Raw genomic sequence first — 15,182 nt, forward strand, 5'->3', positions numbered from 1 at the left:
CAAAGTCACTTGCCCAACACTGATCCCAAACCATCTCCACTGGGTTTAGGTCAGGTGACTGTATCATCACTACAGACCGAATAAATCAGCTGAACTTGGAAGTCTGCCTCCGTGTTCTTTAACCGGAGCACACTCACCGTACCTGGCCACTCTAAATCAGCTAAACTCTTGGAGACAACACTTTGTCCACTTTATTTAGATACAGCGGCACCTCTGAAGCAAAGTGTTGTCCATTCTTCAAATTTCTATCCCTGGATAAATGAAAATACTCAAAATTTCAGGAGATATTCTGTCAAGTTAGAACGTTTATGGAAGGCTTCCAAGCTTGAGGTTCATCGAGTACATCTCAAGGAATCAATATCCTCACTTAACGACATGATAAAAAAGCTGGAACTGAATATTTTTCAAATCTAATGGCTTCAGAAAAGAACAATCCCAAAGTATTGTTTGATACAATTATGAAAATTGTCTCTCCTGATATTCCTCGTGTACCAGTCTATACTAAATCTGATTGTAATGAATCGTTGAACGAACTTGGAAAAAACAGTTGCAGAACAACTTATCGACTTTCTGGAGAAAAACAGTGTTCTGGACATTTTCCAGTCTGGTTTCTGTAAACTGTCCTCCACTGAGATGGCTTAACTTAAAGTGTGTGGTGACATTCTGATGGCAGCAGACTCTGGAGAGTGCACTGAGTTGGATCTCTCCTCTGCTTTTGATACTGTTGATCACAGCATCATGATAAATAGGCTGAAGGACTTGTTCAGGATTACTGGTGTTGCTTCAAAATGGTTTGTCATATCTACTGTATCTGAGAGATCTTTGACTGTCTGTATGAATCATGTGTTGTCTGAAACATCCGTTCTGCCTTCTGGGGTACCTCAAGGATCTGTTTTAGGCCCGATTCTCTTTTTGGTTTATATACGTCCTCTAGGCCACAGGTGACAAACGCCAGGCCTCGAGGGCTGGTGTCCTGCAGTTTTTAGATGTTTCCTTGATCCATCACATCTGATTTAAATGGTTAAATTCCTCCTCAACACGTCCTGAAGTTCTCCAGAGGCCTGGTAATGAATTTGATTCAGGTGTGCTGACCCAGGGTTAGACCTAAAACCTGCAGGACACCGGCCCTCGAGGCCTGGAGTTCCCCACCCCTGCTCTAGGCCAAATTATCAGATATTACAATAATATTTCTTATCATCTCTACGCTGATGACATTCAGACATTAAGTTATACTGTTCTTTCAAAGATTCTCAGTTTGATACATTTTCTTGTTTAAATTATTGTCTTTCAGGAATCAAATAATTGTGAAACTTCAACTTTCTCCAGTTTAATACGGATAAACAGAAACTTTGATCATTGCTCCTGATCACATGTCTTCAGAAATTAGGCAGCAGATCAGTTTTTAGGTCCTTCCATTAAATCGAGTCTCAGAAACTTAGGTGTTATTTTCGACAGTTCAATGTTGCTTGAGAAACTCTCTAAACAACTGTTTCAAAACTGTTTTTATCATCTAAGAAACATTTCTAAACTCAGACTGGTGTCAAAGGCAGAACTTGAGATGATTCTTCATGCTTTTATCTCTTCTCACTTGGAGTATTGTAATGGTCTTTTTACTTGTCTCAACAAATCAGCTCTGGAGCGTCACACTGTACAGAATGCTGCGGCGAGACTTTTAACTGGCACAAACAAGAGGTCACACATTACTCCAGTTTTGGCTTCTCTTCATTGGTTGCCACTAAATTTTAGGGTTCATTTTAACATTATACTCATAACTTTTAGAGCTGTACATGGTGAAGCTCCTCAGTGCATCGCTGACCTGTTGAAACCTCATGTTTCATACCGAGCACTTAGGTCTTTAGGTCAGAGGTCACTGTTGGTCCCACGGATTCGGTTCAACACACGTGGAGATCGAGCTTTTCAGGCACTGAGGCTGTGGAACTCCCTGCTGTTATCTTTATGCTGTCTAGACTCCACTGACTCTTTGAAAAAGCAGCTGAAGACATTTCTATACAAACGAGATTATGTGCTATATAAATATATTCTACTTACTTACATAATAAATGGTAAATGGCCTGCATTTGTATAGCGCTTTTCTAGTCCATAGCACCCCAAAGCGCTTTACACTACATTCAGTCATCCACCCGTTCACACACACATTCACACACTGGCGATGGCAAGCTACATTGTAGCCACAGCTGCCCTGGGGCGCACTGACAGAGGCGAGGCTGCCGGACACAGGCGCCACCGGGCCCTCTGACCACCACCAGTAGGCAAACATGGGGTTAGTATCTTGCCCAAGGATATTTGGCATGCAGCCAGGGTGCAGCCTGGGATCGAACCACCGACCTTCTGATTAGTGGCTGACCTGCTCTGCCACCTGAGCTACAGCCACCCATTTGAATAATAGTTCATTTATGAATATTTTTTTATTAAAATATTTATTTTCTTTACTTTATCACCCAATTAAATTATAATTCTGTAAATAAGGGTGATAGTGTGGCCTGTGTAGGTTGTCTTCAGGTTCTCTGCTTCCTCCCACAGTCCAAAAACATGCATGCTGGGTTAACTGGAGTGATTGTGAGCATAAATGCACAAGTGTTTACCTGGCTACATCACCGTGGTTACTGATGCTGAACCTATAACCTGGTCTGGATCAGGTTATATTCAGAGTGTGTGTTTTAAAATTGACTGAAGTGCCTCGTTTTCGCTGAGCCTTTCATTTACAGAAAGCTTTAAGTGCGATATAGATTCAGTCATATCTGACTAATGTCAGTGAGTGAGGCCGAGCTGTAAAGTCACATTTCTGCTAATTAGCACACCAGCTAACTAGCACACCGGCTATCTAGCAAACCAGCTAAGTAGCAGACCAGCTGACTAGCGAACTGGCTAACTAGCACACTGGCTAACTAGGACACCAGCCGACTAGCGAACCGGCTAACTAGCATACCAGCTAACTAGCACACCAGCTGACTAGCGAACCGGCTAAATAGCACACCGGCTAACTAGCACACCAGCTAACTAGCAGACCAGCTAACTGCAGCCACAGGCTGAAGGACGATTAAATGTAGTGGAGATATCAGGGATTACACTGGTGTGTCCGATTCACTCTTTAGCACTCCAGTCACTCTGGTGTGTCAGCCAGAGCACCACTGAAGGCCCAGCGTGTGGAATAAGGAGCTTAAGGTTTGGTTTGAGGCACTTTATTCTTTCACTGATTGATTCTTGTGGCTGTGATCACGTGTGTGGTTTCTTACAAAAAGGACGTACACAATACAAATACATGACAAATAAGATGAATAGATAAGATACATATCCAGTTATATGCATACGTCAGTATAGCTAACATAACCATATATAAGGTCAAAGATCACAGTACTATAATGCAGTAATGTTAAACACAAAGGTGTATATCTACATAAACCTAACCTATCAGTGATCAGGGTACTGTAGTATACTTCTACTACTTACACTATACAAACTAAACTGCATTAGTGTGACTTTAAGTTACCATCAGTACAGACGAACTGATGGTAGTTGGACAAAATAAAGGCTTTGCAATTACTGTGAAGGGCTTCCGGTTAAAGTAAGATCAGCTGATTACCTCATAACAAATTGTTTGCTATAGAATGCAGCTCCCACTCTTCATTAATATCATGTACTGTAACTCCCAAGTAACCATGGTTACCCAGCCACGCCCAGTAGTCTCCAGAGAGACCAACAGCTGGTGCACGTTGTAACGCCGTGGCTTTCATAGTCTCTCCTTTTTCTACAGCTCATGTGTTCTTCTTGTGATGGTGCGTCTTGAGGGAGGCTCATACATGCCGTCATTTGTTGATCCTAAGAACGTTCCTCAGACCGACTTCTTCAACAACACTAATCGGCCTGAAGTTTGTAGCTACTCACTTCACTCTGGCGTCTGTTAGCTTGTCTTTCTTTGGTTTATCTTGACTCCTCCCACTAGCTGAATCTACGTAGTCTGCCCAAGCCTCCCAACTCTGTTTGTTTGGGTGGTTTGTTTGCTGCCATCAACAGCGTGTAATGCATTTAAGTGATACTTCAGACATGAAGTACTCCGACGATAAAAAACTCAACTTTGCTTAAAAATAACTTTAGTTGTATCAACACTGCCCTCTGGAATAATTAGACTTTGGTGACAAACTGATGTGATCTCCATGTTTCCTTTGTTGGACTGTGGGCGAGTGTCAGAACTGAATGTACTGAGTAACATGTAGAGTTTAAATATGTGTCAGTTCCAGTTTTAGAGTTCTAAAGTGCAGCTATCATGTTAGGAATATGTTAGGAATAGACAGTAACACTGAGCACACTGAGGTCAAATCTTTATTAATCCAGTTCATCTGTAGGCCGAGCTCAGTCCATCCATTTAGTGAAATGATGTTTAAAGGTCTCCTTGTTCTGTGAGCGTGCACAGATCCTGAAGTAGAAAGCCTGGGTTACAGAGAAATGATCATCACTGTGATGATGCTCATCATCTCTGACTGGGATTTGTTGTTTTGTCAAAGCAGCAAAGAAAGCCTGGCTATGTTGGACTGGGTGTGGAAGCAGCTCCCAGTTTGAGTTCAGGGCCCTATTTCAGAAAGCCGGTTTAGAAAACTCAGAGTGAAAAACGATACTCAGGGTTGAGTAACCCTGAATTGTCCAACTCGGAATATTCGGTTTCAGAAAAGCTGATAACAAGTAGTTCAATCAACTCGGAGTTGCTCTAACCCCAAGTTAAGCGCGCGCACGAGGATACATAAAGCCCTGATTAGTGGAGCACAGATTAAGCGAGTCACCATGGAGACGGAGGGAAAGAAGGCGCGGTCAATGTATTTTACAGCGCTTGAGGCCGAAATTCTGATGGCAGCATATGCCGATAACATGCAAATTTTGCAGAAAAAAAGTAACACAGCCTCAGCTGCAAAAGAAAGGGAGCATGCATGGCAAAACATAGCCAACAGAGTCAATGCATGAGTGTTAATTTAAACATTGATCTAGGGATTTCCACCCATTTAACACGTTATTTATTATATTTTATTTTTTATTTTATACATTTTATTTTGTGATGTGATGTGAGCGCAGGTGCAACCCAACAGGCCCCAAACGTTCCTGGCAGCAAGTAAAAATGAAATATAAAAATATAGTCCAAACAGGTAAGGTGTAATTGTATTATGAGCCATAGTGCTTGGTCTGTTTGTCCTATGTAAATCAATTGCAGTTAGAGGCTACATTAATTTTCTTTCTGTAGGCACGTATTGAAATTATCTGAGCACATTACAAGTACATATTTGCTTACTCTGTATGCTCAAATGTGACCCGTTATGGCCACTAGAAAAGAAGCGGAGGCCCAAAAAACAGGTGGGGGTCCTCCACCACCACCACTCACAGAGCCTGGCCACTTGGCTTCCACATTTGTGATAATGTTGGCAGCATCACATATGATCTTCACAGTGCAGAGAACACAAATTAGCATCCATTACTATAATGAAAATTTTTTTTAGTTTGAAATGCTACAGGGAACTATGTACCTGTACATTAATGCTGTGGAAAGACTTCCTGTTCACATGGTCTCCTTCATTTACTGGAGGAGCAATGATTGGAATGTGAGTGCCATCTGTACAGCCAATCACGCCTGGGAACCCTGAAAATAAATGTAAAATTTAAGTAGTAGTTCAAGTATCACCACATCATGAATTAAGTTTTGTTCATCCTGATACCTGCAATTTTGTGGAATCCCTCTTTGATAAATCTTGTGGGTCTATGACCGGGGAACACCACAGACGAGTGCAGGAGACGTTTCAGTGCAACTGTAACATTCCTGACTGCCCGACAGACGGTAGCCTTGGAAACGTGCTCAGCGTCATCAATATTACACAGGAAGCTCCCGTTTGCAAAAAACCGAAGTGCAATACAAATAATATGTACAGAACTGAGAGGATGTCCGCGATGTGTCTTATGAGCAATATTAGGCCTGAGGATGTTATTCAAAGAAATTGTAGATTGTGCTGACAAAGATAAGATAAGATAAGATAAGATAAGATAAGATAAGATAAGATAAGATAAGATAAGATAAGATAAGATAAGATAAGATAAGATAGAACTTTATTAATCCCTCGGGTGGGTTCCTCTGGGAAATTCGATTTCCAAAAAAGCACAGCACCGACAGAAGTTACAGTAACGTTCACACAGGAAATCATCAGGAAATGATAAAATGTCCAAACACGCTCTAATCACTCTCTCCCGGCGGAGAGCTCTGCGGAGAATTTGGGCTTCAACATCTACTGGCTCTTCAAGGAAGGGGCACGCCATGTCTGACACTTCCTACAGTCAGGTTTCTGACAAAGAGGCGGAGAACGTCAGGGTTAGTTGAAGTAAACCTGCTAGGGGGCAGGTTAGCTTCACGGAGTGTGTTGTCATAGTGACTCACTCAAAATTAATCTAAACTCGCTTTGTGAAACTGAAAACCCAGAGTTTTCGTTAACTCAGGGTATACTTACTCAGAGTTTGCCCTAAACCGGCTTCCTGAAATAGGGTCCAGGAGACAGACATCCTCTCTACTTTGAAGATCAGCTTCAAACTTTCCTTTTTGATAAAACTTATAGTTCGAGCTGGATCAGGTGACCCTGAACTATCCCTGAGTTATGCTGCCATAGAGATGGATAACAGACGGATTGTTGTTTTGTGTGTCTGCATGAGTGCGCATGCGCCAACCAGCGTGCAGCCTGTTACAGTCGCTCCTGCTTTTCTCTTAGTTTAGCTCTTTTTTCTTATGTATTCTTTTTTTTTTTTCTGACTTGTATTAAATAATTTCCCCCAGGGATCAATAAAGTATTCTGATTCTGATTCTGATTCTGATTCTGCAGTCTGTCAGGCTGTCTGATCACAGAGCAAGGCTGTACTTCTTTGGCCTCCGCTCTGAGCTCCAACCCCTCCCATCTGAGAGAGCTGGACCTGAGCTACAATCATCCAGGTCCCTCAGGAATTAAGCAGCTGGAGACTGGACTGAAGGATCCAGGCTGGAGACTGGACACTCTCAGGTATGGAGAGAATGTCTGATAGAGGAGGAAGAGCTGGAAACATTTTCTGTGTCCTTCACTCACTTCCTGTTTGTTTCCTGCAGATGAGACATGAACAATCACACATGCAGGAATATTTTCAGGGACAGACACACTAGTCTAGCTGGATAGTACATGGATATTTATGTAGGGAGTCTCCAAGGAGTCTGTTTGCAGGAACATTAATGATAACTGATAAGTCATGTTGAGAGTCTCATTAAAAGTAGACCTACAGTTAGGTCCATAAATATTTGGACAGAGACAACATTTTGTATCTTTAGATACACTTTATTAGGTCACAGGTGTACTATACCTGAGATAGTGGCCACTAATACCACCTAATAAAGTGTGAGCCATGTGTATGTTTCCCATGCTGTATGTCCACAGTCACAGTGACAGTCAGTGACACTGACAGAAGGATGAAACAAGGCTGTGAATCATTTCAGTCTGTGTGTGTGAAAAATAGGCAGACAGGAGCAGCTAGCCTACCTAGCACTAGCTGCTCGCATTGTTAAAAGGGAAGAGAAAACAATATTAGCATTAGCTGCTAATAATTATTCACCCCTAATTAGAATAAGCCGCTAAAAGCAGCCTACTTACCATTAACTCCTCACTTTGTTGTTACCCAACGGAAAAGAGTATTAGTATTAGCTACTATCATTTTTAATAAGTAAGAGAAAACAGTGTTATTGGATAATGCTAACTCACATTAAATTAGCATTAGCTATTTACAGCAGCGTACTTAGAATTAGCCACTCACATTGTTAAAAAGAAAGGGAAAACAGTATTAGCAGTAGCGCATAATGCTAATTCACGTCAACGTAGTATTAGTTAATAATGGCAGCCTACTTAGCATTAACTGCTTACAAAATATAATGCTAATTTGCATCAAATTAGCATTAGCTGCTCAAGTTGTTATAAGGAAAAAGAGAAAACGATATTAGCATTAGCTGGTAATAATTATTCACCCCTAATTAGAATTAGCCGCTAATGGCAGCATACTTAGCATTAACTCCTCACATCGTTATAATGCAAATGAGGCTAACTTGCATTAAATTAGACTGCTGTTATTAGCTAATGCTATTTAGCAGTAGCTGCTCACATTGTTATAAAGCAAAGGAAAACGATATGAGCATTAGGTTCTAATGCATATTTGCCTTAAATTAGACGTAGGTGCTAATGGCGGCCTACTTAGCATTAGCAGCTCAGATGTTGTAATGCTAGGAAAAAGAGTGTTAGCATTAGCCGTTCACATTGTTATAAAGTTAAGGGAAATAGTGTTAGCATTAGCTACTCACATTGTTAAAAAGTAAGCGTTAGCATTAGTGCATAATGCTAATTCACATCAAATTAGCATTAGTTAATAACGGCAGCCTATTTAGCATTAGCAGATAATGTCGACCTTGGCCCACTGGAAAAGTTAAGAACTAAAGATTTAGGAGTGTTTCTCGATAGTTCTTTCTCATTTGAGAAACAAATCAATTCTGTTATTAAAACCAGCTGTAAGGTTTATATTGTTGATTGTCATTTATGCTTAGAAATATTTACTCATATATGCTTAATTTTATAATCGATTGCATGATGATAGAGATTTGATCCTTAGTAGTCTGTAAAGACTCTGCGTGCCTTCCAGAGTGCTCTGGCATGCACACACCACTTGGGGCCATGAGAGAGGTCGTACCCTTTCTTACTGATTTATGGTGTAGGACAGGGGTCTCAAACTCAATTTAGCTGGGGGCCGCTGCAGGCAGAGTCTGGGTGAGGGTGGGCCGCATTAGGTTTTCCACAAGAAAGGCATGGTTAAAAAATTCCAGTCTTCTCAAATCTCTTTATTTTTATTTTTTAACACAAAATATGAAAAATAAATAAACAAATTAAGAATTAATAAGAAAATAAATCAATCTGTAATACATAAATAAAATAATAATAAGATATTTTTAGTCAGTGAACTTGTGTGTTTCTTTCAGTCTTCTATATCTGCTGTATTTAGATTGAAATGTCTGTATTAACAGTTCCATAACCTTCTTCTGAACATGAATGGAACACTGTAGAAAATGAACTGTTCTTCTGAACATGGCTTCTCTTGCCTACTCCTTGCTGCTAGAGACCTGGCAGCGTTTCCTCTCGCATAGCCGAGCCAGATTTGGCCTGAGGGAGGAAGCAGTTGCGGCCCTCGGTATGTCTTAAAGATGATCATCCGCAAGTCTGGACCTGTACTTGGACTTATTGAAGTTCAAAGTGGAGAAAAGCTTTTGGCACAAGTATGTGCTACCAAAAAGCCACATGGTCCGCTTGAACATTCGGGAAAGCCGAGGGAAACTAGGGCTCAATTCTCTCAAAAATTGTCCAAGCTTGTCTGCTTTTCCACTCACCTCCCTGAACTTTGCTTTGAGTTCAGAGTTGCACTGCAGCTCAATGAGCTCCATTTGAAGCACAGAAGGGGCATCTTGCACATCAAAGGAGAAGGGGTCCGCAAAAATGTGAAAGGTGGCTCTGTGTGTCTTGAAGTCAGCAAATCTGTGATCAAATTCCTCCTGTAGCCTCAAAATGACATCAACATACTTGTCAGCACTGAATGGTGTGCCTGCATCCACGAGTGCCTTGCATGTTGGGAAATGGCAAAGGTTTGTCTGAGAGAGCTGAGCTTTCCAGAGCGCCAGTTTTGTGGAGAATGCTCTCACGTTGTCATAGGCAGCACTGACAAGTTGCCCCTGGCCTTGTAACGTCTTGTTCAGTACATTAAGCTCATGTGTCATATCAACAAGAAAAGCTGAGTCCATGAGCCATTTGGGATGAGTTAGCACAGGAACACTAACTCCATCCTTCTCCATGAAGGCTTCACTTCTGCTCTCAACTCAAAAAGTCTCTTTAATACATTTCCCCTGCTGAGCCAACGTACCTCAGTGAAGTCGAGCACATCCCCATATTCTGACTCCATTTCCTCTAAAAAAGCACAGAACCTTCGGTGCTTTAAGCCCCTGGATCTGATTTGGTTGATGCATTTCACAACAATAGACATCACATTGTCAAACTTCAGGCATTTGCTGCAAAGGACCTGCTGATGGATGATGCAGTGCAGAGCAATGGCCTCCTCCACGCCTTCCTCTTCCAGTTTGTTTTGTGCCACCAGTCCATGTTTCCTCCCTGTCATTGATGGCGCTCCATCTGTTGTTATTCCAACAAACCTCTTCCATGGCAAACCAACATTCTCAATGGCATCACACAGCTTGTAAATATCTGCTGAGCGGTGGTCTGGCCATGCATTGGAATTACTGTGAGCAGCTCCTCCATCACTTCAAAACTGTCATCAACACCACGGACATACATTGGGAGCTGGGCAGTGTCGGTGATGTCTGTGGTCTCATCAAGAGCGACTGAGTATACACTGAAACATTTGGCTTTCTCACACAGTTGGTCATAAATGTCACTTGACAGGTCAGAAATGCGATCTGCTGCGGTGTTGGCAGAAAGGCTGATGTTGCTAAACTGGCCTTTCTTTCCCGGACAGACTATATTTGCAGCCTGCAATATGCACTTTTAGACAAATGCACCTTCTGTGAATGGCTTCCCTGCTTTAGCAATCATCTCACTAACCACGTGGCTCCGACTGCTGCATTATTCTCTTTGGTTGCTTTCTTGGAGAAATCTTGCTGCCTCAGTAGATCTGTTTTAAGACTGGCAACCCGGTTCGCTCTCTCGTCTCCCTGGTATTTTGCATCCACCTCAGCATGTCTAGTTGTGTAATGACGTTTCAAATTGTATTCCTTGTGCAGCGCAACTTTCTCTGTGCAAATGAGACAGGTCGGGGTGCCCCTGTGCTCAACAAAGAAATATTGCATTTCCGACTTTCCTGAAATTGTCGGTGCTCATCACCAACCTTTCTCTTCACCGCAGGCTTTGAAAAAGACATGTTTGGGGCTATGTGACATTTATAATTCTACTTGGTGTCACTGTCGCATTGAAGTTTCAATCAAGCGTTTAGCCGACGGACGGGGAACGTCTCAACGCGTAGAGAACGTCATTTCTGCTTCTTTTTCTGGTTAAGTATGAGAGCCCTTTGTTAGGGGGACCGCTGGACTCTTAGCACCAGCTTTGGTGTCACAGGGTCACATCTGGAAAACACACACACACACACACACACACACACACACACACACACACACACACACACACACTCTATGCACAGACTGGTGCTCTTTGTTCATACCTGTGTAAGACGTCATAATGAACTTGTGCATATTCATGTAAGCTCAATAAAGAGCAGTGTTACGAGGGAGCAGACGAGAGCGACTGAGGTCAAGTGAAGGAACGGCGCTGTCACAGTTCTCTCCCTCATCAATTGTCTTGTTCCAGCGGTGGGTCTGTGCTAGACGACCCATCACCAGCTTTTTCCACTGGTTACCAGTACGTGGTAGAATCCACTTCCAGATCTGGTTGTCTTTAAATCTGTGAATGGATTGGCTCCATCTTATCTCTCTTTAACAAAAGAATCCAAGTGGAGCCCTCAGGTCTGCAGATAAGCAGCTTCTGACCAGAACTAGACGTAAAAACAGAGGTGAGCTTTATCGATGGCTGCAGCCAAACTCTGGAACAGTCGCCCTTCACATCAGGTCGTCACCAACACTGGACATTTTTAAAAGCCGGTTGGAAACACATTTGTACTCTGTAGCTTTCAATCCTGACCAGTCTTTATAGTCATTACTGTGTATGTTTCCTATTTTCTCTCTACTCTGTGCAGCACTTTGGCTCAAGCTGTTTTTAAATGTGCTGATAAATAAATGTAGATTTCTTTGAATAAAACAGTGGAGCCGAGCTTTGAGCTCAGTGTGTAACAGTGTGTGTGTGAGAGCCATGTAATGTCCATGTGTGCATGCTGACTGTGCTGCTCTGACCCCCCTCCTCCTTTCAGGGTGGAGCCTGCTGGAGTCCGATGGTTGAGACCAGGTCTGAGGAAGTGTAAGTGTGTTTTTAATGGGATTCATGAAAACAAAGCAGCACACATTCAACCATCTTCATCATGTCAGGAGTCATCATCAAAGTGTCAATCAATGAACAGATGATGGATCAATAACTGCAGCTGGATTGTGTTTGTTCTCTCCATCAGATTCCTGTCAACTCACAATCGACACAAACACAGTGAACACAAAGCTCCAACTGTCTGACAACAACAGGAAGGTGACACGTGTGAAGGAGGTTCAGTCATATCCTGATCATCCAGACAGATTTGATGTTCGTCAGCTGCTGTGTAGAAATGGTCTGACTGGTCGCTGTTACTGGGAGGTCGAGTGGAGAGGAGGCGTTGATATATCAGTGAGTTACAGAAGCATCAGAAGGAAAGGACGCAGTTATGACTGTGTGTTTGGAGGAAATGATCAGTCCTGGAGTCTGAGCTGCTCTGATGATGGTCCTCGTCATGTCTGGCACAATGACATACAAACATCCATCTCCTCCTCCTCCTCTGTCTCTAACAGAGCAGCAGTGTATGTGGACTGTCCTGCTGGCACTCTGTCCTTCTACAGAGTCTCCTCTGACACTCTGATCCACCTCCACACCTTCAACACCACATTCACTCAAACTCTTTATCCTGGGTTTACAGTCTATCCTGGTTCCTCAGTGTCCCTGTGCTGGCTGGAGTGTAAAGAGTGTCTCCTGTTAGAGAAACACTCTGACTGTTGAACAGATAGTTCAGTCTGTACATGTCTGTCTCTTTCACTCACAAACACGTTTTCAGATTCATGGATTCAATCAGTTGATGTTTGAAACTCTTCTAAATGATTCCTTGTAAACTTCTTCCTCTTCAGTCACAAACAAACAGGAAGTGATGTCACATGTGTTCCTGTCCACACAGCAGAATGAGTCTATTGCTGACAGTGATGTACAAGGCCCCATCCAAAGTTGTTGTGATATTTTGATACCACGGTAGCATTTACAGGATATTGCTTTGTAGTGAAAACTGTTACTCAATAAGGCCCATTTACTAGTTGTTTTTCTCTTTCTCTCTGACCCAAGAATTGATGTGTAAGAATCACAGGCTGGTACCCCAAGGTCGAAAATACCACAGAGACGAGACGACTTCCTTACTCCCATCCTCCCTTCCTTATCTTTTAGAAAAGAGCTTGTTAAAAAGCCAGGTGGTTTGTTTCAGAATTCACTAATGAAAGAACTCTGTATTCTATGTCTAGGAGTGTATTTTGCTGGGATGATCATAAATTGTAGCTGAAGAGAGAAACTACACAAAGGATACTTCTTTGCTCACAAGGCAGGAAGACGTTTCCTTATTTGGTCTGTACTGGTTTGAACTGAGAATCTGACACACGAACCTTTTTCCTCTATATAAGCTGTTGTATGATAAATAAACCTCTGAGTCAGTTTGGAATGACACCTAGAACGGTCTCCGTGTCTTCTTGTTCTTCTGAACTGCTCCCGGTACTCCGGCCGGTACCGTGATTGCCCGTTGATCATGCATGAGAATATTTTAATTTTGTTATATGTTAAAGGATGAACTCTGCTTATTGGTGCCCACGCTTTAGGAGGAAACTCGATCTATGACAGAGATTTCCTTCAAAAGTTGTGTTTCTTAATGTTTACAGGCCTCCCAAATACTGCACAGACTTTTTTAATGACCTCAGTGAACTGCTGTCTGTGATCTGTGTTGATTTTGACTGTGTAATTATTGTTGGGGATTTTAACATTCATGTGGACAACCCTCAGGACAAAGGGACTAAAGACCTGAGTAACACTCTGGGCAACTTTGGGCTGACTCAGCATGTAACAGAGGCCACACATAATAGAGGACACACTCTTGACCTACTGATCTCCAAAGGCCTGAGCATTTCAAAGGTTACTGTGTCTGATGTGGGCCTGTCTGATCATTACTGTGTTTTCTTTGAAAGTAAAATCTCAGCCCACACAAATATATCAACAACAGTGATCACAAAACGGTGTATAACTGAACACAGTAGTGCAATTTTTAACCAGGTCTTCCCATTAACACCTGACCTGTCCAGAGGGTCAGTCAATGAGCTCGTCAATAGCTTCAATGCTAACATGTTAAATGTAATGGACACTATTGCTCCCATTAAGGTGAAGGTTATCTCTGGAAGGAAAAAGTCTCCATGGAGAAACTCCACACTGGTGAAAAATGAAAAAAGAGAGTGTAGGAAAGCTGAGCGCAGATGGAGAAAAACAAACCTCCAGGTTCATTATGACATTTATAAAGAGAAACTTCACAATTATAATTTACAACTGAGGAGTGCAAGGAGGTCCTACTTCTCTGACATCATCACTAAAAACAGCCATAATGCTCGGGTCTTATTTTCTACAGTTGACAGGCTAACAAACCCTCCTGTGTCAGTGGCAGCTGAACTTCATTCGACCATGGCCTGCAATGACTTTGCCAAATTCTTCACAGAAAAAATCCAAAAAATTAGACAAGCAATTGGTACATCAACAGCAGATCCAGGATATGTACTGTGTCCACCAAAAAACTGTTTAAACACCATGAAACTGTTTCACCCGATTAACAGCAAAGACCTGGAGGACATCTTAGGTCAACTGAACTCCTCCTCCTGCTGTTTAGATGTCCTGCCAACAAGTTTTTTCAAAAATGTCTCAAAGACTTTAGAGTCAGACCTGTTACAGATCGTCAACTTTTCTTTATTATCAGGTGTGTTTCCAGAACCACTAAAAACTGCTGTAATCAAACCTATACTGAAAAAGGACAATCTTGACAAGACACAAATTAACAACTACAGGCCGATCTCAAATCTCCCATTTTTAAGTAAGATCATTGAAAAAGCAGTTTCTCAACAGCTCAATTACTTCTTAAAACAGAATAATTGCTACGATGCCTTCCAGTCAGGTTTTAGACAGAACCACAGCACTGAAACCGCTCTGACCAAAGTGTTTAATGACATATGTCTGAATACAGACAGTGGAAAAATGTCAGTCTTAGTTTTACTGGATCTCAGTGCAGCATTTGATACAGTTGACCACAACATATTACTCAGACGACTGGAGAACTGGACAGGTCTTTCAGGAACTGTACTAAACTGGTTCAAAACATACTTAGAAAACAGGAAATACTTTGTATCAATAGGTAACTTCACATCTGAGCAGACAAGTATCACA

General features: G+C 42.0%; 1 protein-coding gene across 2 annotated transcripts in view; it reads left to right on the plus strand.

Annotated features, from left to right (window-relative positions):
* The window catches only part of LOC146577305 (NACHT, LRR and PYD domains-containing protein 3-like), a 49,560-nt gene extending 36,278 nt beyond the window's left edge, over positions 1-13,282 (plus strand). For both annotated transcript variants that reach the window (XM_085252709.1, XM_085252718.1), the window contains exons 10-12: positions 6,861-7,034; positions 11,962-12,008; positions 12,157-13,282. In XM_085252709.1, coding sequence (XP_085108835.1) covers positions 6,861-7,034; positions 11,962-12,008; positions 12,157-12,728 — 793 coding nt within the window. In that variant the 3' untranslated portion in view covers positions 12,729-13,282. The remainder of the gene's footprint in view (positions 1-6,860; positions 7,035-11,961; positions 12,009-12,156) is intronic.
* Positions 13,283-15,182: the final 1,900 nt, after the last annotated feature.

The sequence above is a fragment of the Mchenga conophoros genome, linkage group LG3 (assembly GCF_057382185.1).
Source record: "Mchenga conophoros isolate Kocher_MC1m ecotype Shallow Benthic linkage group LG3, M_conophoros_male_GT1.1, whole genome shotgun sequence".
NCBI lineage: Eukaryota > Metazoa > Chordata > Actinopteri > Cichliformes > Cichlidae > Mchenga > Mchenga conophoros.